General features: G+C 35.4%; 1 protein-coding gene across 1 annotated transcript in view; it reads left to right on the plus strand.

Moving 5' to 3' along the window:
* The window catches only part of ST8SIA4 (ST8 alpha-N-acetyl-neuraminide alpha-2,8-sialyltransferase 4), an 87,611-nt gene that overhangs the window by 41,611 nt on the left and 21,460 nt on the right, over positions 1 to 24,540 (plus strand). The window contains exon 4 of the mRNA XM_080680560.1: positions 2,539 to 2,832. Within this exon, the coding sequence (XP_080536686.1) occupies positions 2,539 to 2,832 (294 nt within the window). The remainder of the gene's footprint in view (positions 1 to 2,538; positions 2,833 to 24,540) is intronic.

Below are 24,540 nucleotides of genomic sequence, written 5' to 3' on the forward strand. Positions count from 1 at the left end.
TTTTTTTTTCTGAGAAGATAATTCAGTTGAATGTTATTTTTGTTCTCTTTAACTGGGTTGGCTTGGATAATTTTTATAAGTGTAGAGAAAGTGAAGTATAGATATTGTTTTTCTATAGTGGGAATCCTCTGTAAAGAATTGCTGAGGAATTGTTATAGCAGAAAGAATATTGGATGCTATCTCTCCTGACAGGAACATGTTAACTGTAATATTAACAAGCATTGCCTATTTTTTTATCTATGGAAGTAGAAGTGTCTGTAATAAAGATAATAAGAACACATTTTCCCCCACAGTATCTAAATTCATCTTATAATATGCTTGCTTAGAATTTTAGATTATTTTTAAAGCTGGTGTGGAGTACATTTTAGGACCTTAAAATTCACCATGTCCTCAGTCTTCCGTGAGTTCCATTGTCATATGCTCATTTTGGTTTCTGTTCACATGTAGCTGTTCTTTTCCAGGGCAATCCCATCCATAATATTCTGACTGTGGTGGGAATGAATAGTGTCTAATAGCAAATAGTGCATGGATCATGGATAGAGACAAAAATACCCTCTCATAGTGTAGTGGGTGTATTTAAATAAGCATAACTTGAAAATATTATCCTAATATATAAAAAGCCAAGGGCCGTCACAACCGAAACAACTGGACGGACGACCGATCACAGGCTGCATGGGGCAACAATACTGGCAGGGGGGTTAGTAAGGGCTGACCAAACCAGTGAACAGCAGGCTGCGTGGGGCAACCAGGCCGGCAGGGGGGCAGTTGGGGGCAACCAGGCCAGCGGTGGGGCAGTTAGGGGTGACCAGGCCAGCAGAGGGGGGCAGTTGGGGACAACCAGGCTGGCAGGGGGGCCAGTAAGGGGCAACCAGGCTGGCGGGGGAAGAAGTTAGGGGTGACCAGGCCAGGGGAGAAGTTTGGGGTGACCAGCCCAGCAGGGGAGGGGGCAGTTGTGGGCAATCAGGCCGGTAGGCAGGTGAGCAGTTAGGAGCCAGCAGTCCTGAATTGGAGAGGGTGCAGGCTGGGCTGAGGGGAATCCCCCCTCCCATGCACAAATTTTGTGCATCGGGCCTCTAGTTTCTAAATAATATGATGTATCAATTTTTATTTGTTTTATCTCAGTAGCTCATCTTTGATAACAGACTTTGCTTAATTGTGTAAGATGAAAGATATTTGTTGTGATAGCTAAATGTTTTTAGAGATCTAAGAAGTAATAATGAATATTAATTAAAAGAGATAAGAAAGGATACATACACCAGTATTTTTAATAGCAGAGCACACATTTTACTTTTTAATTAAATTTATCTGGCTTAAGAATTTAATGAATATGGCTAAATGCATAAGGAAGAGAAATGTGAGACATTTTCATAATGCAGTCAAATCTGTAAAATGCAGAAAGAGGAAATCATTCTATTTTTCCTTCCCTTGAAAGGCTGATATGAGTAGAGAAAAAGAAAATAAGGAGAATTCTGTGTGTCTGTGTCTATGTGTGTGTGTGTATGCTTGTGTGTGTTTTCATGAAGGTGTGCATTGAATAGATTCAAATTTTTTTTTCCAAATTAGCAAAATCTACCTTTCCCAGCAAGTTAAAGTACTTTAAAATAATTAAAGTTTACCTTTCCTAGCACATTAAAGTACTTTAAAATAAAAGGCTATTTTCAAGTAGTCAAAGACCTATGTCAGAGAATCAAAATAACATCACAAATTGGTTGAAGACCAAGTTCAAGGTACTTTCCTAAGTTTGTAATATGAGAGTGAAATCAACATACAAGAACAGAACCAGGCCCAGGCACTTTGCAATATCCTAGAACTTCAGATGTGAGAACAGGTTAGCCAATTCTGTCCTCCCCCAAAGAGGGCAACAAGCATTTTGAGTATGTCCTCAGAGAAACAGAAAGATATTTGTCTCTATTGCAGGGCTTTTCTGCATTATTTAACATCTCAAAAATGCATATTAAATATGATAACTCCATTTTTTCTTACTTTTATTTCCCATTTAGGACCCTAGAAGGCAATTATAGATATGTTTATGAAAAATGCTATAAGGAATTACAGTTTTCCCTTAATCTCAGAATACAGAAAAGCCATCATCACTTACTTATGTTTATAAAGTTGTTGAAATGACTTAAGCTTGAGAAGTGGTACAGATTGGGATATCAGGTTTTACTTACTTATAGAACAGCATGTGGTTAGGTTTCCCACCTGCATGGCGACAGCCAAATTTACTGTCATAAATTCAACTATTAGGAATTCATATCGTATGATTTTATGACGATTACAGCAAAGGGCATTCTTAGACAGCAGGCTGAATTAATGTAAGTAACAATTTGAGCCCTACCCTAGGAGTGCACATGTTTATTGAAGAAAATTCCTGATGCGTGGTGATTTATTGAAAATGTAATTTTACCGGATTATTTTATTTTTACCTGGTTAAAATAAAACTATGCTCGTTTCTCATTCTTTTCTTCATGCATACTATTTTAGGAGTAAATGTTTCATATTTATTTCTCACTTTTCCATTAATTTTTTCCTCTTCAGGTGTAATCTAGCCCCTGTGGTGGAGTTTGCTGCAGATGTGGGAACTAAATCAGATTTTATTACCATGAATCCATCAGTTGTGCAAAGAGCATTTGGAGGCTTTCGGAATGAGAGTGACAGAGAAAAATTTGTGCACAGACTTTCCATGCTGAATGACAGTGTCCTTTGGATCCCTGCTTTCATGGTCAAAGGAGGAGAGAAGCACGTGGAGTGGGTTAATGCATTAATCCTTAAGAATAAACTGAAAGTGCGAACTGCCTATCCATCATTGAGACTTATTCATGCTGTCAGAGGGTAAGTGTCTGGAAAGGACCAGTCTGTCCTTGGCACAATGGAACACATAACTAAACATTTTCCCTAGGCAGGGAGGAGCCTCCATAAACTCTCCCAGTGGGTATATGTTCCCATTATTTGATAATGGCTACTCTGTTCACCAACTTGAGTTTTATTTATGTGCTATAATATTTCAGTTTATTTTCTTTTCTTGAAAAGGCAAATATTTGAACTTGGCACTTACTTATGTCTGCTCATGAACAAACTACTGATTTTTATACTTTTCTGTGTTAAAGAGTAGTGAGAATTCTTGGTAAAATTGATAAAACTTGGGTAATAAAACAATGGAAGTGCTAAGTGGCTAGTGGTGATATTGTTGAAGCATACATGTTAAACGTATTTACGGAGCAGTTAAAACCCATCTGTAGCTAAGAGGCCTCCTGGAGATAGAGAAGCTGGCTGAAATAATCTTCCTTACTGTTTCCCCCCAAAAGTTACAGATTCTATTTTTATGAATTAAGTTAACATTTCCCTTTTATTTATTAACTCAAAAGCAGAAGAAAAATCTAAGACATAGACTCTTGTTTAAAAGTGGCAAATAACCAAAAGGCCAAATTCAGTCTTGTATATGTGTACTTGTGTGATGTATATAACACAAAGATAAGCAATAATGTGTATTTATTGAACTTTTACTGAGTGTCAGGTGCTGTAGATACAAAAATAAAACAGAACTTATCACTGCTTTAAAGGAATGCATAGGCTTATGATGGAAATAGAGCCATGCACAGCTGGCTAGGACATAAACAAATGTTAAGAAGGTTTGTTGTCAAGAGTGTAGAATTTGTCCCTCAGATTAACAAAGAAGTCTTAAAAGTCAGACATTTGAACTAGACCTTAAAAATAGAGTAATAATTGTCGGAAGAGAGAAAGAGACAACCAAACAAAGAAATGCTATGGCATCATTAGAGCAAACTGAGGCAGGAAATGATTAAGTACACAGTACACTTGTGGAGTATTGTGGAGCATTGTACTACAAAGTTGGAAAAATTACTTGTGTTCTGGTTGGGAAGAGAATCAATTTTATCCTGCATTAAGCACAGTTAGCTGTGTGCATTTAGGAGAGTAAATCTTGTATCTGCAGACTCTGCATTGGCAAGAAGAGGTGCTAGAAGAATAAAAACCAATTAGGCTTTTGACTAATTGACTCATAAATTGATAAAAATGTAGGGCAGAATCAGTGGAGATGGAAAGGAAGGGCAAGTTCAGGGGACCAATTGAATACAGTGGTAGAAGTCCTAAAAGAAAGTGTTTAACAATGCCAGAGTTAAAAATAGTTTCCTTCATCTACTATAATTGGGTCTGGGCTAGTATTTTCATTTTGTTTTGTTACTGAGATACTCTCCTCAAAGATTTAGCATTTCCTTGTTCTGTCTTAAGATAGTTTCTTGGATTGTATTATTCTGTGCACAACTGCATTCTTATATTAGACTAGAGGCGGGGGGGGGGGGTCTCTCAGCCAAGCCTGCCCCCTCTCACAGTCCAGGAACCCTCAGGGGCGGGAGGTGACCCAGCAATCAGGGAAAGGTGACGCCCCCATCACACCTCTGCTGCTGCCACTGCCGGCAGCGCAAGCCTCAGCCAGCCCTGGTTACCAGAGCCTTGGGCGGCCCTGGGCAGCTGGGAGGCTAAGGGGACTGGGGGACTCCAGAGGCAGGCGCGCGGAGTGGCCGGACCCACCTGCTGACCCCCCGCAGGACTGAGGGGACTGGGCGCCACCATCTTGTGGCTGTGGGGGCTGCCATCTTTGAGGGCATGGCAGTTAATTAGCATATTCCCTCATTGGCTGTGGGTGCTGCCATCTTTGTGAGGGTGTGACAGTCAATTAGCATATCCCTCTTTATTAGATAGGATCATGTTTATTCAACATTCATTCTCTTGATGTTTGACACAAAGTTTCAACAAAATGAGATAAAAATATGCCCATTTGGAGGAAAAGTATTTTTTGTTGTTGTTACAGAGATTTCTGTTAATTACAATTTGAAAAAACAATGTTCTTTTTATATAATGTGTTCTTAACACAGAATCACTTAATAATACATTGTGCTAAGAATATATACTATTCTTTGAGATGTCAATGTCAAGTATCATTTGATTCAGAGAAAAACTTAAAAATATGCTGTTTTACACATGCACACACCCTGACACATACAGTCCCCGCTCATTAAGATTCAAAAACAAATGTTTTGAAGAACTTCCTGAGTATAGGAAACTAATTAGAAAATCCATTACTCTAAATTAGTACTTTTTTTTAATAGACTATTTTTACAGCAGTTTTAAGCTCACAGCAAAAGCAAGAGAAAGTTACAAAGATTTCCCATATACCCCATGCCTCCCCAAACACACATAGCTTCCCTCATTAGCAACATCTTTCAGAGTCATACATTTGTTAAAATTGATGAATTTTCATTGATACATTATTATCACCCCAAATCTGTAGTTTACACTGCAGTTCACTCGTAGTTTGCACATTCTGTGGGCTTTGGCAGATGTATAATGACATGGAGCCATCAATAGAGTGTCACAAAACAGTAGTTTAACTGCCCTAAAAATCCTCTCTGCTCAGCCTATTCACCCCTCCTTCCCCATTAATACATGGCAAGCACTGATCTTTTTGGTGTCTCCATAGTTTATCCTTTTCTAGAATGTGATATATTGGAATCAGATAGTATGCTGCCCTTTAATATTGTCTTCTTTTACTTAAAATATGCTTTAAAGATTTCTCCTTGTCTTTGCATGGCTTGATAGCTCATTTCCCTTTAGTGGGGAATTATATTCCATTGTCTGGATGTACCAATTTATATATACACTCATTTGTTGATTCCAAGATTTGGTCATCATGAATAAAGCTTCTGTAAGCATCTGTATGCAGATTTTTGGGTAGACATAGTTTTCAGGTTATTTGGATAAATAGCAAGGTATGATTGCTGCATCTTATGATGAAAGTATGTTTAGTTTTGTAAGAAATTTCCAAACTGTCTTGCAAAGTGTCTGTACCATTTTTACATTCCCACCAATAATGAATGTGAATTCCTGTAGCTCCACATCCTCACCAGTATTTCGTGTTCCCAGTGTTCTGGATTTTGGCTATTCTAATAGGTATGTAGTGATATTTTGTAGTTATTTTAATTTGCATTTCTCTGATGACATATGATGTCCAGTGTCTTTTAATGTGCTTATTTGCCATCTGTATCTTTTACTTATTGAGATGTCTTTTAAGGTCTTTGACCCATTTCTTAGTCAGGTTGTTAGTTTTCTTGTTGAGTTGTATATATTTTGGATAACTGTTCTTTATCAGATATATATTTTGGACATATTTTCCCCTGGTCTGTGACTTGTCTTCTCATTCTCATGGCATTGCCTTGTGAAGAATATTATTTATTATTTTATTTTTATTTTTTTTATTTTATTTTATTTATTATTTTAAATGAAACCCAGGTTATCATTTATTTCTTTTATAGATCATGACTTTTGGTATTATATCTAAAAAGTCATTGCCAAACACAAAGTTGTGTAGATTTTCTTCTATGAGTTATCTTCTAAGAGTTTTATAATTTTGCATTTTACATTTATATCTGTGGTCTATTTTCAGTTAATTTTTGTGTGTAGATTCATTTTTTGTGTGTGTGTGTATGCTGATAACCTGAAATTCCAGCGTCATTTTGTTGAAAATAGTGTTTTTACTCCATTGTATTATCTTTGCTTCTTTGTTAAGCATTAATTGACTATATTTGTGTGGGTCTGTTTCTGGGCTCTTTACTTATTTTGTTGATCTGTTTGTCTATTTTTTACCAACACCTAGTAGTCCTGATTACTGTAGCTTTATAGTAATTCTTGAAGTTAGGTAGTGTCTTCTGACTTTTTCTTATTCATCAATATTGTGTTGACTGTTAGGGGTCTTTTGCCTTTCTGTATAATCTTTGGGATTAGTAACTTTGTTCTTTAGATATTAGTTTAATATTTCTCAGTTTACCACCAATAATAAAACACAAAATAAGAAGCATGGTTCAAATAGGGCATTTTCAATTAATTAGAGTCCAGGTTGAATTATGTATTATTAACAACTGTGCACCGAGTGAGCTCCTGCACTAGGGTTTTGTCTACCAGAGCAGCGGGGCAGGGGTGGGGCAGAGGGAGATGCCAGACACTGGGAGCTACGACCTCAGGCACCAGAAGGTTGCCTCTGAGGCCAGGGGCTGGGCCACAGGGAGGCTGCAAGGATGGTTGACAGGTGTGGAGCATGGCAGGGAGGCCCTGAGGAGATGCGCTGCCCAGAGGTCTGGAGTGGCCAGGAGGCGGGGCCACCGCCATCTTTGTTGGGTTAATTTGCATACTCACTCCTGATTGGCTGTGGGTGTTGCAAAGTTATGGTCAATTTACATATTTCTCTTTTATTAGTATAGATTCTTAGTTGTATATTAGAATCATATGCACACTTATGCAAATTTTTTTGAAGTTTGCACTTTAGGGAGTTTGCTCTTATCGTTCTCATCTTCATTCCTCTATTTCTTATTATAGTGCTCTCTATTCAGATATTTACTTTTAAGAGCTTAATTGATTTAAACTTTAGATTTGTTTACAATCAGTCCTGGAAAAAATATCTGAACATTTATATTTGGATCCTTTGACCTCTGGCAATTATTATGACTATTATTAAAATATTTAAAATAAATAAATCAATTATTTTTAATGTATATGACCCATTAGTTTTATTATTTTAATTCTACTGTAACAAAAATAATGTATGTGTCCTATTTTGTCACCACATTCTAACTAATAATTTGTTTTAATATAACTGACTCTACTCTCATTAAATTTATAAGCTTGTACTTTGTATTAATCAAGATAAACATGATTGAAAATTCATTGGTGATTATTGAGTTTGGTAAAGGTAGATATGTTCTGTGATGTCACTATTATAGTCATTCTAAAGTTATCCAACAATTTTATATGCTAATATCTTCAACAAAATGAATTTTAAGGAAAAATAAATTGAGTGAATATAGATTTTTAAAATTTTGGTACAAGTTCTACTTGTGACATTTGTTCTTTATCTTTTAGTGGAGAATACATATGCTATCTTTTTTTTAATATTTGACAAATATTCCAGATGTTTTTTATTTGAAGGATAATTTAACAACTATAAAAAATGTGCAAGTGTGAGATAAATTGACCACATAACTGCTTTAAGTTTTCTTAGAATTAAGAATTTTCATTTGAAATGCTTGATATGCCCTCATGACCTACAGCAGTGTTTCTCAAATTAGAGTTTGCAGACATATATTGCAGAGTGTGAGGAAATGTCCTTATTCTCTTTAAAACATGTTTTTACATTGATCCAAACTGAGAACAGTTGCTTAGAGAATGTTCAATAATCTTTTAGGAGGTTGATTGCCAAGGATGGTAAACAAAACAAAACAAAAAACACCTCTCCTATTCTGACTGTAGACAAGACTATTTTCAATCTTGAGTCTCAAATTTGTATCTTTTAAAATGTGGATATTGACATAAATAATCATTTGGATTCCTTTGGGCTTCAAGTTTTACTGGTTCTGTACTTTGTTCTTACTAAAGTGCATATTCAAACCACCACAATAAACATTTGTACTTGATTTTTATAAACATCTTTAAAAATGTCTTCTCTATAACTTAAAGAAAGTTCATTTAACTTTTGAGCATCACAGTAATAGAGGTAGCTCACTAAAATATTCCTACTTTCAAGTAATATCTCTTGGAATTTAAATATTCTTAATAGTCTTCAATACCATAATTTAACCCACTGTCATCTGAATGTTTACTGTTGTTAGTAAAAGATATACACACAACCAAATGTATATAAATAGATAGAGAAAGTATAGGCACATATGTTTGTTATGATGCTACATAGTCTATTGAATTTATTCTTTCTTTGGATTTCTGCAATTATTAAACTTTGAAAAATTATAACTGTTTTTAAATGGAAATTACGGAAAATTATTTCTCAACTATTATATGTTACATATATGAAAAATAAAAATAGTATATACATATGCTATATACTATACACACAATGTATATGTAATATTTAATATACTATTAATATTTCATATATACTCAGGAAGTACATAATACAATATGTTACATATATTTATAGAAAATATAAAATATGAATACTGTGTATAGTATATTCCACACAAGTTGTTTTGCTAGACCTTTTGCACATTAGACACAGTATCAATAATACATTGACTTTCCTTATAATTATGATATATTGTTGATTTATATTCAACTGGTTATCACTTGAGATTTTCTAAAGTTGATTTTGTTGTACTTAATATGTAGCAAAAGTCTCATACTTTATATTGTTGGTATTTGTTGTGCTATTTTGAATTTATTCCTAGTAATTTCATTTTGTGTTGGGAGGATAAGCATTTTTTTACACTATTACTGTGACTACATAATTTTTTAGTTATTTCATTTTATTTAGAATATAAGATAAGATTCTAATTAATCTGCATATTTCACAAATAGTATACTTATTTCTTCATTTTTGCCATTAAATAAAATTATGTTGAGTAATAGGATATCACTTAATATACCCTCCTAAATTTCCCAGGGTTTTGCTGGGTTATTGATGTTTTCTTGTGGCATGCAGCCAGTAAACTGGCTGATTCACAATTAATGATCAAGGTCGTAATTCCTAGCTTGTTGGTTTAAATGTAAACAGAAATAACAAGCCTTAGAGAAATCAAACCAAGTGACATTTCCAGCTCACCTCTTATTTATGTAGCTGTCACACTGTTGTAAAATATTTCTTTGGTCCAGTATATCTATTAAAAGAAGCATACATTAGGTGCTAAAGTATGTGTTTTATGTGGCTCTTAACAAAGAAACAGATTGTATTTTCACACATCTTCCAGCATCAACTTCCCCTCACCCCCAGTTTTAAGATTACAAAAAAAAAAAAAAATACTATTTCTCAGACTTTAGTTACTGCACTTATTTTTCAGATGTGAAAATTTATCAATTTTAAATGAGTATACAAAAAAGGCTGTATAAAATTAGGGTGATCCTTTGCAGACTACTAGTAAATTCATGTGAATGGCATGTGCTTGCCCAATAATTTGAATCAGACCAGGCTCCAAAAAGAGCCCCCACTAAAAGTGAGACTGAAATAGACCATTAGCAGACTTCAGCAAACTTAAGTTTATCACTGTTGTTCAAATGGATTGTGTTGGAATACTGAATCTACTCAGTCACATAAGTAAAAGCAATTTAATAAAACAACTTTGAAAATGGATACATTCACTCCACATGCCTTCTGGAAATGGCTTGCTTGTTCTAAATTTAATCTTATGCCAAACACATTTTCATATGGTTTCTATTTTGACCAATGAGCAACACAGCTGTAATATTTCTTTATAAAACACGTATCCTTTTTTAATGCCTTTGAGCAGTTAGATACTGCATTTTGGGTGTTCTAAGGCTCAGAATATTTTCATACTGAAGTATTTCTTTCCTTACTGGGGACTCTGATATCCACCCTTCTGGCATTGCCCCATTTCCTGATATCTTAAAATTTTTACTCTTGTGTCACAATATTATTTCCTAGCAGTTCCAATTATTCAATTTCATCCTGGAATGTGAAACTGTGAATAGCTGATATCTGAGAAGTCATTCACAGGTGCATGGCTTAACCAGGAACCTGTGAGAAACAGAGCTGCCAGGCTGCCCTTGGCCAGCATGCTTTCCATTCTTGTTCTCTCATTGAGACTAAAGGGCTCTGCACATACCTAGAATGTCTTTTGACGAGTGGGGAAGCATTCCTGGCACTCAGTGATATAGGCATATCCTGGTTTTTCTCCTGGGTATGCATTTTTCTCTCTTCTCCACTTGGATAACTTCTACTCCTTCTTCAAGTATTGATTGAAAGGTAAGTTCCAATAGGGCACAATTCCTCACTCTTGTGTCTTTTCTCTGTCTTTTCTTCACAAGTAGTGAATGTCTCTAATAAAACATTCATCAAAATGTATGATTATTATTCATTTTGTTCTCTGTTTATATTGTAAATTATATGAGAGCAAAGATTTATTTATTTATCTCTTTATCTTAGAAGTGTGAAAACCTCATACTCCTTATGGTGAGGGCTGAGGCACAGGTGCAGAGGGGTAGAGAACAGAGTCATGAAAAAGAACAAAGTTGTGTTGAACTTTGGTTTAGGGTTACTTCTTTAGAGCAATTTAAGAAACAGGGTAGCAAGAATGGAAGAAAAACATTTTTAACCATTCTTGCTACCACCAGAAATCATATTAGCTTATCTTGAAGCAGAGGGAAACCATGCCAATAAGGAAGGTGTGAATCTCAAATAATGAGAATAGAACCTGGATAGCTTGTCTTCCCAGCAATTTGTTAATTAATCAACTCGTACATATTAAGAACCAACTTGTGCCCAGTATCCACAAAAATCACAAAATTGTGAAATCAATGCTTACTAAATTTTACCTGTCTAAGGTGTTATTAGAAAGAAAATATAAGATTAACTTCTGATTAACAAATAAGTGGGATCATAATAATTAAGTGTGAAACTTGGGAACTTCCATCCTGGCCACCTGAGAAAGTTACCATAGGTTCATAATTTAATACCTTAATGTTATCTTTTGAAAATTACCTTTCAAATTCTGATATATATGTTAGGAGAGAGAAAGGGAGAGAGAGAGAGAGAGAGAGAGAGAGAGAGAGAGAGAGAGAGGGAGAGGGAGGAGAAGAGAGAGGGGGAGAGAGGGAAATCTATGAATATTTTATAAAGAATTTACTATGCTGCTCTTGAGAAGAAAAATTATTTTAAACAATTCCCACTTTAGCCAGGGAAAGAAATGTATTTTCATCATTTTTTAAGTTCCAAGACTATATTCAGAATAAAGGTTTATACTGCTATATTTAAGAGCTATAGGAAAAAATTCATGCATTTATTTTATGTTATATTTGTTACATGCATTTGGTTTTTTGTTTGTTTATTTGTTTTTTGCCTTACCTAATCTTGTAATGACTGGTGGTAGAAAATACATGCATAATCTTAGAAATTCCCCTGTTACTTTGACCTTTCAGGAAAAAAGAGGAACACTGATCAATATGCAAAATATGTATTGAATTAATCTGCATAAAGCTATTCTAACTGAAGTCCAAGTGACTGGGCAACTACTACATTCAGAGATTTCTTATAAACATTAAAATAATTAGTTGTGAATTTAAAGTAAAAAGCAAACCTAATGGATTTTTAAGAAGTGAATATCTCTAGATATTGAGTTTGCTGAGAAGGTTATTGAATCAAGTGTCCCATAAATCTTTAAAAATTTACAATTTCTTACTCCTTGGAATAATTTAGCTCTGGTTTAGCTTGAAGGCAATAGTTTAGATTAGGTGTTTTCAAATGATTGATTATAAGCAATCAGTTAACTCTAACTTCTAATATGGTTGATCAGATTATCATAGCCTCAGGCTACAACTTCCAAATTATGGCTGTAGGTATTTTAAATGCCAACACAAGATAACATATTAGAAGAGAGTAAAGCAAAAAACTTGGGGTTTTCCCACTAGACTTTTCATGTAGGAAAGAAGGCACTGATAGAGACTTTGCCATATTCAAAGGTCTGTGTAACAGACCTCAATACCTAAGCAATGATATTACTGTATTTAGTTATATTCCTTGATTAAATTTTCCTGAAGAAAATATGACTGTAATGCTAGCGTATTAAGAACTCAATCACATTCACTTCTACCCTGTTCCACTTTTATCTTCCAAACCACCACCCAATGACCATGTTTGGTGGTCAAATGGAATGTGTAGCAGGAAAGATTGGGGTGGCAGTTGCTATTTTATTATTAGTCTCTTATCAGGAATAAATTTTGTTTCAGGTAGTATACATTTTCATTGTCGACACCCAATTGTTTTCAAAACAAAAGTATGGTCCATAGTGCTTGTCTAATTCTTTAATTCCTCATTTAAAGCACACTATTGAAGAAAAGTTTGCCATTTGATGTATCTCTAGAGATGATCAAATCAGTAAAAAATCCATTTAACCCTCTGTAAAAAATAAAGTTTTATACAGTAATTGGGAAATCTTAGGTACTTAGTTTGCATAGATTCCATTGATGAATTATATGGACTACCTTTCCTTAGCCTTTATAACAATTTCAGAGAAATTTTCCAAACTTAATTAAGCTGTAGCACCAACCAACCGAGTTCAGAATTATAGCTTCCTTGTTTCAGATATCCAACAGTACTTATGCTAGTTAAATTTTAGTTGAAATTAAATAGCTAAAACAATCATGTAACGTCTAAAATGCAAAGAATTCTATATTATTAATATTTTTGATAATTTAGTCTAATAAGAGAGAACATTTTTCTTTCCCTTTGCTCCAGTGGATTTTACTTAAAGTAAAATTATCACTTGCAGCTAAAGTTATCATTTTAGATTTTATTCCATTGATGGATGATCTTACTTCTCTCAGTAGAATTCTGTAAACTTTCTTTTTTATTTATATTTATTTTTATGTCTTTTTAAAAATCAAAATAGCAATTTATTTTAATTCTTCAAATGCAGTTAATAACAAAATAGCAATTAATATCTCAATAAATTATTCTGACATATGCTAGGTGTTTTACCTGTGTAACTAATTAACTTGTATTACCAATCCAGGTTTTCTTTTAATTTAAATTCTTTATTGTTTAAAGTATTTCATAAATCTCCTTTCCCCCCATTGATCTCTCCCCCATCGCTCCCCGCCCCCAGCACATGCCCTCACCCCCCTACTGTCTGTGTCCATTGGTTTTGCTCGTATGCATGCATACAAGTCCTTTGGTTGATCTCTTACACACACACACACACACACACACACACACACCCTGCCTTCCCTCTTAGGTTGGATGGTCTGTTTGATACTTCTATCTCTGGATCTATTTTTGTTCATCAGTTTATGTTGTTCATTATACTCCACAAATGAGTGAGATCACGTGATATTTATCTTTTTCTGACTGGCTTATTTTGCTTAGCATAATGCTCTCCAGGTCCAACCATGCTGTTGCAAATGGTAAGAGTTCCTTCTTTATTACAGCAGTGTAGTATTCCATTGTGTAGATGTACCACAGTTTTCTAATCCACTCATCTGCTGATGGCCACTTGGGCTGTTTCCAAATCTTAGCTATTTTAAATTGTGCTGCTATGAACATAGGGGTGCATATATCCTTTCTGGTTTTTGTTTCTGTTTTCTCCTAGAAGTAGAACACTGGATCAAATGGGAGTTCCATTTTTAATTTTTTGAGGAAACTCCATACTGTTTTCCACAGTGGCTGCACCAGTCTGCATTCCCACCAACAGTGCATAAGGGCTCCTTTTTCTCTGCATCCTTGCCATCACCTGTCATTTGTTGATTTGTTGATGATAGCCATTCTGACAGGTGTGAGATGGTATCTCCTTGTTTTGATTTACATCTCTTGGATGATTAGTGACTTTGAGCATGTTTTCATATGTCTCTGGGCCTTCTGTATGTCCTTTTTGGAAAAGTGTTTATTTAGGTCCTTTGCCCATTTTTTGATTGGATTGTTTATCTTCCTTTTTTAAGTTGTATGAGTTCCCTGTAAATTTTGGATACTAAACCCTTATTGGAGATAACATTGACAAATATGTTCTCCCATGCAGTGGGCTTTCTTGTTATTTTGTTGATGGTTTCTTTTGCTGTGCAGAAGCTTTTTATTTTGATGTAGTCCCATTTGTTTATTTTCTCCTTAGTTTCCATTTTCCTAGCAGCTGTATTCGTGAAGATATTGCTACAACGTATGTCTGATATTTTGCTACGTGTGGATTCTTCTAAGATTTTTATGGTTTCCCTTCTTATATTCAAGACCTTTATCTATTTTTAGTTTATTTGTGTATGGTGTAAGTTGGTGGACTAGTTTCATTTTTTTGCATGTATCTGTCCAATTTTCCCAACATCATTTATTGAAGAGACTGTCTTGACTCTGTTGTATGCTCTTGCCTCCTTTGTCAAATATGAATTCTATAAACTTTCTACAGAAATTCTTTTATAGCCCTGTATGAAATTTTCACAATATTACTGACTGACCTTACATTAAAATACCTGTTTCTCAGTATTGCTGTAGAAAAATAGTCATTATAAATGTTTGACAGTAGCTATTTTAAAATAATCACAATTAAAGAAGCAGTGTTTGGATCGAATCTGAGCACTTTCCCAAAACTCTCATCTGTGTTTTGCTTGTTACTAGGCATTATAAAAAAAACAAAACAAAACAAAAAAAAACTTGATACTTTGTAGAATCCATATGTGTTAAGGTCAAATAATCCATCAGCAGGAAGAATCAGTGCTGCTAAGCGCATTTAGTAGTTTATTCAGCTGGCAAATATGTTCTCTTTCTTTTTTTCCCTAGAACCAATGCCTACAACAGAATTGCTGTTAGTTTCAAAATCAGTAAGCTGATTATTTATGGAAAATAATTAACACAGTATATGTTCATACACATATTTTAGTAATACACAAAGGATGGCATTTTTCTCAGACTGAGTAAATAATAAAATACAGAATTTTTCATTTAAAAAGTTTATTTTAAAGCAGCAAAATACTTTAAATCACATAATTTCACAGTTGGAAAATATGAATAGAAGAATTTCTTCACATTCATCCCTTCAACAACCTTTATAGAGTGCATTCTGTGCCAGGAATTGGGCTAGGTCTGAAGTTGCAAAGCAGATAACAAAAGAATTGGCTTCCTCAAGTCATGGAATCCCCACCAGAGATTTGCATAGAAAAGGGACAAAGTAATTTAAGAATGCAGGCACAGGGGATTTGGCAAATGCTTGGAATCCCTCTGGAGGGATGTATAAGCAGCGTACTGAATAGACATGAACAGAAGAGTTTCCTAGCAGGATTAAAGGTCAGCTAAATGTATAGACCAAAATTTACAGTAGTGTCTATTCATAGCTATATACTGCATAATGGTCCTCTTTTCAGAGAACTAAGTGTAATAACTCCAAATCTTTATTATTTGATTTAAAAAAGAAAGCAAATAATATTAATCAGATTCCCAACTTACAAAAAGCGTCAGGATCCAAACGATGACTTGACAATGCTAAAATTTATTCTAGAAAGGTATGGAAGGTGATAAGAGGGAGCATTTATATAACTGCTGAAATGAGTTACCCACTTAGAACTAACACAAGGTGACAGAACAAATTATGTTAAAATAGGTATAGGAATCTCTCTTCTTTTTCCACCATGATATATTATGAATTTGACATTTCCCTTATTCTGGTTTTCTCATTTAACTTAGTGTGTACAGGAACTAAGTCCTTGGCTTACTCACTGTCTGTGGGACACTGAATATTAGAATAAGGAGGCACACTCTGACTTCCAGTAGGTTAGAAGGAAGGCAGGTACTTATTGGAGAAAAGAAAAAGGACACACTAGACAAACTATCTGCATTTTCTTTGTTCTTTTGCATCTGTGTAAATGGTTTTTGGAGATTGATTTTCTTATATCCTTAAGGAATCTGAGACAGGCATGTGACAAGAGCATATGTAGGCTGACTGGGAAAAAGACTGAAGGCAAACTGAGCACTGTTCAAATGGGTTGCTGCCCCTACTGGCCAGGCGCTGACAGAGGCATGTGACTTTCTTTCTGGAAGTTAGTATATTCGGAAATGACTGCATTGCACAAGAATTGTGACTCATGATGAAATGAACCCTTTGGGGAATTTGGCATCCCCCCCCCCTCTCAATCTTCTGGACCTTTTAACACATAAGTTTGATTGGGGACTTTCTAACCAAGCTTATGGTTGACAATATTAGGGAACATTTTCATAGCTTGCTCTTTATTTCATGATAGTAATGCACTGAAAATAGGTTGTATAGTTTCTGAAAATTCCCAATCTTTCACCTTAAAGGAAACTCTAATGTATTCTATATGTTTGTCAAACAACTGCATTCTCTGCTTTGAATTTCTTTAAAAATAGCACTATAATCCTCCCTGAAATATGTGAAAAATTTGGAAAAAGTGTGGAAATTCATAATTGATTAGAAAAATCCAAACTCATTTGAAAAACAATGAAGATTCTTATTTCATACATCAAATAATTTTGCTTTATCTCGCTGATAAACACAAGATTTATATATCACAAGACTTCAGGATCAAGAATAGTTAAAGATTTTAGGTATAGTGAAAATATGAAAATGATATAATTGTTATAAATACATTATGCATAGCTAATGCACATATATCACAGAGACTTTAGTGACCCTTTGACATATCTAGTTGAACCCCTCATTTTACAGAGCAGGATATTGAGGCCCAGAGTTTCATCTAAGACTAGACACTCAGTGGCAGAGCCAAACTTGCTGATTCCAGGAAGTTTCCACCAATATCTCTATAGAAGATGTAGCTTTATATTAGTATGACAATATTTGTGTTATTTTATCATTCCCTTTTGATGTTTATTTTTCAATATAAGACCTATTAATTTATATAGCTTTGCACTCTTTCCAAAAATGATATTCAGAAAGCGAATGCATTCCTGTTTATATGTCACCACAGATCTTGAACTCTTTCTGACTTATGTTTCCTACCCAGAGAGAAAAAGAAGATTATTTTCCAGAGACAAGAAGAGGAAACAACTAAAAAAACTGTCTATAGTTAAGGACTATACTCTAAACTTCAGACACAGTTAATTGTTAAATAATTCTAAAATAGAATTCCTTCTTTCTTTCTTTCTTTTTTTTTCATTCAACTCTAAAAGAGAGAACACAAGTCCTAGAGCTAGGTTCTGAAGCATTTCATTAAATTTATGTTCTTTCATCTGCTCAGGCTTTCAGCCAACATCTGTAGAGCAAAAGCAGGATCCCTTCTAGAGAATTGATTGTGTGCCATATTATTTGTAAAGCTCAAGCCATGTAAATTTGAAATATTTTATTTTAAATGAGATTTGAAACATAATACAGAACTTCAAGGTATATATTTAGCTAGAGAAGACATGCAATTTATATCATAATAAAATATCAATTCTTATACATTCTAAGTTGATGAAAGGTTTATAGAAATAAAAAAAATAATGTATTTTTAGTTCAAGCTTTGTCAACACGATTCAAATAAGTTTGCTGAGAAGTTTAATGTGGATGACAAGTAATAGAATCAGAATGTCACAGTTTCACAATTTTCAGAAATTACCTAGTGACAATTTTGTTTTCTATTGTACACATTTATTATTCTATAGAAAGCAAATATTCTTGAGAGTATACCTGAGAAAGGTGCCAGGGACTCTATTCTAAATAACTACAATATTGATGACTTTCACTTGAGTTGCTTCACTCAGGTCTTTATTTTAAATTTGAATTAAAATGGTAATTGCACTCTTATAGATAAACTAGAGGCCTGGTGCACGAATTCATGCATGGGTGGGGTCCCTCAACCTGGCCAGCGATCGGGGAGAGGGACTGCAGGAGTTTGGCTGGCTGTGGGAGGTTGGGAGCACACTGACCACCAGGGGGAAGCTCATGTGTTGAGCTTCTTTCCCCTGGTGGTCAGTGAGTGTCATAGCGACTGGTTGACCAGTAATTCTGATTGTTCTGGTCACTTGGTCGTAACGGTCGCTTGGGCTTTTATATATAAAGATAAGCAAATGACTGTAGTAGTGTGACTTTTAATATTTAATTTAACAAGTTGTTTTCTCCTCTAGTGTTCCCTGTAGTGTTTCAAACATAATAATTTACTAATATTTGGATTAGAATGAGAAAAACATGTAATTTTAGATATTATTTTTACTCAAGTCAGACTTATAAAATATGTTGTTTTCAGAATCTATTTGTCACATATCTGATAGCAGAATAAGTAATATCATGTTGGTCTTCATTAAAATCCCTGACTTCTTTCATTTCTCCTGTAGAAACACCCTATTGCCTTTTCTGTTCCTCTTTCTGGTTGTAGAATAGGGGTAGCAAACTCATGAGTAACAATTTGATGCCAGTTTACGGACCCGTTTAACCACACAGATACTTATAAATAAAATTTGTGCCCAACATATAAAAATCATGAATTTACAAATTATATCTCAATCTTAGTTGATTCTTTAGAAAATCAGGAGGTCTGGCGATGCTAGAACTTTATCTTTTCTTGATAACTGTGACTAGACCTGATTTTTTTTCTATAGTGTAAGAATTGTTATTCAGTTTGTCCCAATCCACATACTTCCTTTGCCTTTCCATCCTGACATTCAGTCTGATACATTTATTTGTGACCACTAGATTTTAACCATTAGTTTTATTATTCTACCTTTGGAAGGATAATGAGGTATAAACATATGGTAATTGATTTAGACAGTCTGAGAACTGGAGAAGACTGCACATCATCTAATCAAAGGACTCAATTTCTCTATTATAAATGCTTGAAAGCTTTTTACATGAGTAAAAATGTTCTATTTTAATCTAGAAACTTGGTAATTTTGACATTGATTCTCACACTTACATAATTGGAAAAATATGATTTAACTACTTAACCTAAAAACTAAGGTGATATTAGTAAAATGATAACTTACCTGAGAAAATTCTATTGTCATTTCCTTTAGTCATAACTAAATATTTAAAAATAAAAATAATTTTTGGTAAATTTGTATACAGAAAACAGAAGTAAATTTTAATACTTGATAATACATGATTAAAATATTATAACAAATATATATATATATACACACATGTTTTATATATGTGCATATGTGTGCATTCCAGTTAATGTACACCCAATTCTGTATCTCATTCCAGAACTCTTAATGCATTATTTTAATGAACTAATTGATCTTATTGTTAATACATAGTAAGATTTATTTCCAAATAGAAAAAATGATGTATATATACAAAGTAGTTCAGATTTTCAGAAAAAAAAATTTATTTCATCTGCAATGTTTTATGTTAACTCAGTTATCTATTTTACTAGAGGCCCAATGCATGAAATTCGTACATGGGGGGTGTCCCTCAGTCCAGCCAGCACCTTCTCCAATCTGGGACCCCTTGAGGGGTGTCCAATCCCAGTGGGATCAGGCCTAAACAGGCAGTCGGACATCCCTCTCATAATCTAGGACTGCTGGCTCCCAACTGCCCTCCTCTGCAGGCCTAGTCCCCCCCAACTGCCCTCCCCTGCAGGCCTCCTCCCCCACAACTGCCCTCCCCTACAGGCCTGGGTCCCCCCAAACTGCCCTCCCCTGCAGGCCTGGGTCCCCCCAAACTGCCCTCCCCTGCAGGCCTGGGTCCCCCCCCCAACTGCCCTCCCTTGCTGGCCTGGTCTCCCCCAAATGCCCTCCTCTGCTGGCCTGATCACCCCCAACTGCCCTCCTCTGCTGGCCTGGTCACCCCTAACTTCCCACAACTGCTCTCCCCTGAAGACCATCTTGTGGCGGCCATCTTGTGTCCACATGGGGGCAACCATCTTGTGTCTTGGTATGACGGTCAATTTGCATATTACTCTTTTATTAGATAGGATAGGTGTTTTAAACTAAGAAACTGAAATATTTTTTCTTCTTCATTCCATAATGAAAGGCATCTCATCAGTAAAAGGAGTTAGAACCAAATCATTTACAATAGTACTTGAGATCATACATAGTTCATCATTACTTTATTTTCTAGCAGTTTTAATCTTCTACTTGAAGAGAATGATTTTGTCATATAAAACCTCTTATATTCATCCTCAAGGTTGAAAACAGTTCCATCCTAACCACTGCATCTAAAATATTTCACCCCTCTTGCAGGAAAATGACTTGCCCCGTGCCACAGGATTATTAAATGTTATAGATGGTGAATCTGCACCATTTGTTTTCATTATTTTTTGTGGGGGCAAAAGAAATAAAAAGAAAACAGGCAAATCCAACATTTGATTTAGAAGAGCAAAGAAAGATAAGATATCAAATGAATATTTAAAAAGTAGTAAAAGGTAGCTGTTGGTGCTCACAGGACTTATATGCCCCATTTATTATATTTTGTCTGTGGCAAAATGGCAGAGAGAGAGAGAGAGAGAGAGAGAGAGAGAGAGAGAGAGAGAGAGAAAGAGTTGTGCTGGGAGAATCACTTGGAATAGTTGTTGAATTCTATCCTCTGTTATTTATAGTTCTTCACTCATAACATAAAGGAAATTATTTCTGTCACTCATTCCTTTGGAGACAATTAGGACTTTGAGTTTGGGGTGAGTAGTATATAAAAGAAAAGTAAAATAGGCTATCCTATAGGATTCGAGAATTACTCTGTAGACAGAATTTGGGGGTAGAAAAGGGTGCATAAGACTAAGATATAAATTGGCTTATTATTTTGCTTGATGGGTTTTCCCAAATTTTGAGAAAGAGTGTGGTATGGAAAATAAGACTGTAGGAATCTATCTATCTATCCATCTCTATCATCTACCTACCTACCTACCTATCATCTATCTATCTTTTTCTTTCTTTCTTTTTTTTTGTAAACCAATTCAACACTGGTTCCCCAAGCACCTCTTACACTTATGATGACTCAGATTTTACAAGTGGAAAGTAGAGCTAATAATCTGAATGGTCTCTTATTTCCCTCAGGTATTATGAGGTGTGTGTGTGTGTGTTTTAGCACTAATGAGAAAACTCCCTAGACTTCCTTTAGAGCTCCTATGAATAAAGTCAATAGTGATCATAACTGACATGGGAATATTACTACCCGGAAATTAGATAGCATGTTTCTAAAGTATTCCATTTTAATGTCAGCACGGAATAGTAGCAATTTTTTTTCTGATAGATTTTATTATTTTCCAAGTAACAGCAGTATTTCTACCAACTTTAAGTAAAAACAGAACCTGGAGATGTTAAAATACTTTTCTAATTATATATAGTTCAAGTTGATTGTTTTAAATTATTTTTCAGTTTGAAAATATAATTGTCTCCCTCAGTGAAATGGAATAACTTTGAGTTGACAGGTTGAAGAAGTAACATGGGATTTAACATTTGCCATAGTAAAATAAAAGTTTTTAAATTCCAGGTTACACTTAGTAAGGAGGGCCATATAGTTAACTGGGGGGCGGGGGGGGGGGAAGCATGTTAACCTTCTTTTGTACAGTAGATTTTAGAAGTGTTTCTCCTTCTCTGTGTTTTCTTTTAGCAGTTAATACAACACACCCAATTACTAGAATTATACCCAAGAAAGTTATAAAATAAAGTATTGGGCCCTCAGTCATATTTTACATTTTGGTAATTTAATTGTTGATTCTGAAATTAATGTTCTGCCAACTAAAATGACATGGCCAAATTAATTGCACTACTAAGATTCCACTTAATGTTTAGGACATTTACCTTGGAGAGAGTTTTTTGTTTGTTTGTTTTTAATTCCATGTTTCGCAGCTTATCAACTTTAGGACTTTGGTCCAGTTCTTTATTCTTATCATGCTTGAGTGTTCTGAACTGTAAAACAAAGTTATTAAGGGTATCTACTTCACAGGGCTGCTGAGAGAATCATTTGAGTTGTATGTGAAGCATAGAACAGAGCCTGGTATATTTTAAGTGAAAGAGCTTAATACTATATGCCTTTCCTTCATAAATGGAATGCAAGTCCCTGGCCACCTGTATTTCTGACAGACTGACTGTAAATCAAGGGTTTGCACAACCTCTTTCTCGAGTTCGGTGATTTGCTAGAACAAGTCACATAACTCAGGACAGCAATTTATTTACTACTAGTAGCCCATTGCATGATATTGCGCACAGTAGGCCACCCACTGCTTCCACAGGAGCCGGTGGGAACTGCAGCGCGCTGCTGGGAGCTGCGCTGCTTCCGCGGGAGCCAGGTGGGACCCGTGCAGATTCCGTGGGAGGCGGGAGGGACCTGTGCTGCTTCCGCAGGGGGAGGGCCCGCCTTCTCCTCCCCAGGCCTGCGCTCGGCCACGGAGGCTGCAGGCCAACGTCCCTGTCCCTGTCCGTGTCCATTCTGGCTCCGGGGGACTGGCCCGAGCCGGGCATGGTGATGAAGCAAGTATTCCGCCAGGCCTCTTACACTGCCCACTCACAGTGGCTGCTCCCCTGGGACTGGGGGACTCCAGCGGGGCTGAGAGAACTGGGCACCACCATCTTGTGGCTATGGGTGCCGCCATCTTTGTGATGGAGTGACTGTTAATTTGCATATTACCCTTTTATTAGATAGGAGGATTGCTGGCTTATTATAAAGATTGTAATCTCAGAAACTGCCAAAGGGGAGAGTTACATATGGCAAAGATGTGTTGGGGGAAGAGGGATAAGGGAGATTGCTAGGAGTTTTCAGCACCTTGGTGTGTATACTAATTGGGAAGCTCTGTGGATCTCCTTGTTCAAGAGTTTTTATAACCAAGTTCCCAGTCCCCTCCCCTTTCTGGGAGTCAGGGGTGGGGCTGAAAGTTCTCACCCACTTACTGGTTTGCCTTTCTTATCACCAGCCCCAAGCCTGAGGTATCTAGGGGCTCCACCTGTGTCATCTTCTCAGTATAAACTCCAGGGTAATGGAAAGTGACCTTTGATGAATACCAAAGACACTGCCATCACTCAGGGTCTTCCAAGGGCCTTACGGTCTCTGTGCCAGGAAGTAGTGACAAAGACCAAAAGGACCATTTGTTAATAGATCTGAACCTGTGAGTTTCTTTAGAATTTGTGATTGAGAACTTGGTGTGCAAGTTGTAATATTAGTATGTCTGGGATGCAAAGTTCAATAGTTATACATCTAAGAATATATAATGGAAGATTTCCATTTCTTCCTTGTTTTATAGCTTTAAAAAAATGAATCCAACCAGGATGGGTCAATTTCATCAAGAGTGACAACTTGAGAATGAGGAAAAAATATTAAATGTAAAACAAATACTTTTTAAGCATTTAGAAATTCAAAACTATCAAATTAAAATACATCATGCAATAATTCCTTGCAGCATTTATGTTTTAATGTTGCCATTAGATGCCAAATCACAGGCATTTTCACAAATAAGGACATTTTTTTCTGTGTGTGAGACAGATAACCATAAGGTGTCTGTATTTAATATCTAAGTGAGGTTTTAAGAAATGCTAAATCCTACTCTCTTTTCATTCCCCACAAACTAACAATTGCTCCTTTCGTCATTATATAATTTCATGTTTTATTTTATTCTATTTTTCTGTCATTTTTACTTCTATTTCTATTAAAAATAGACCTCAATATTATATATGCATATATTTAATTGCATTTTATAGTAACCTTATTTATTATTATGTTTATACTCATTTGATTAAAAGAATTTCCTAAACTTCAATTTTCTTCAATAACTTCATCTAGCATTTACCTTAAATCAAACATCAGCTGTGTGCCATGTACTTTGTAGATCTGGGGTACAAATTAGGATTAAATAGACTTAGTTCTCACCTTCACTTGGATGATTATATCAATATAACAAGTGCTGTGATTGGGGAGGAAAGGACAGTGTGGGATAGTCACTTCTAAAAGAAATAAAAATGGGAGATTGATGAAAAGAAAAAGACCTGCTGGAGAAATTGATATTCTAGTTAATTTAGGAGAAGGGGGACTGTTTAAGGCAAAGAAAATGACATGTGTCAAGACAGGTGACTTTTTGCAATTGTTTCACTGTTTAATTTCAGCTAACACTCATGTAACTTACTATGTGCCAGCCTTTTTTACAAGCTGTTTT

The sequence above is a fragment of the Plecotus auritus genome (assembly GCF_963455305.1).
Source record: "Plecotus auritus genome assembly, chromosome: 7".
NCBI classification, from domain to species: Eukaryota; Metazoa; Chordata; class Mammalia; order Chiroptera; family Vespertilionidae; genus Plecotus; species Plecotus auritus.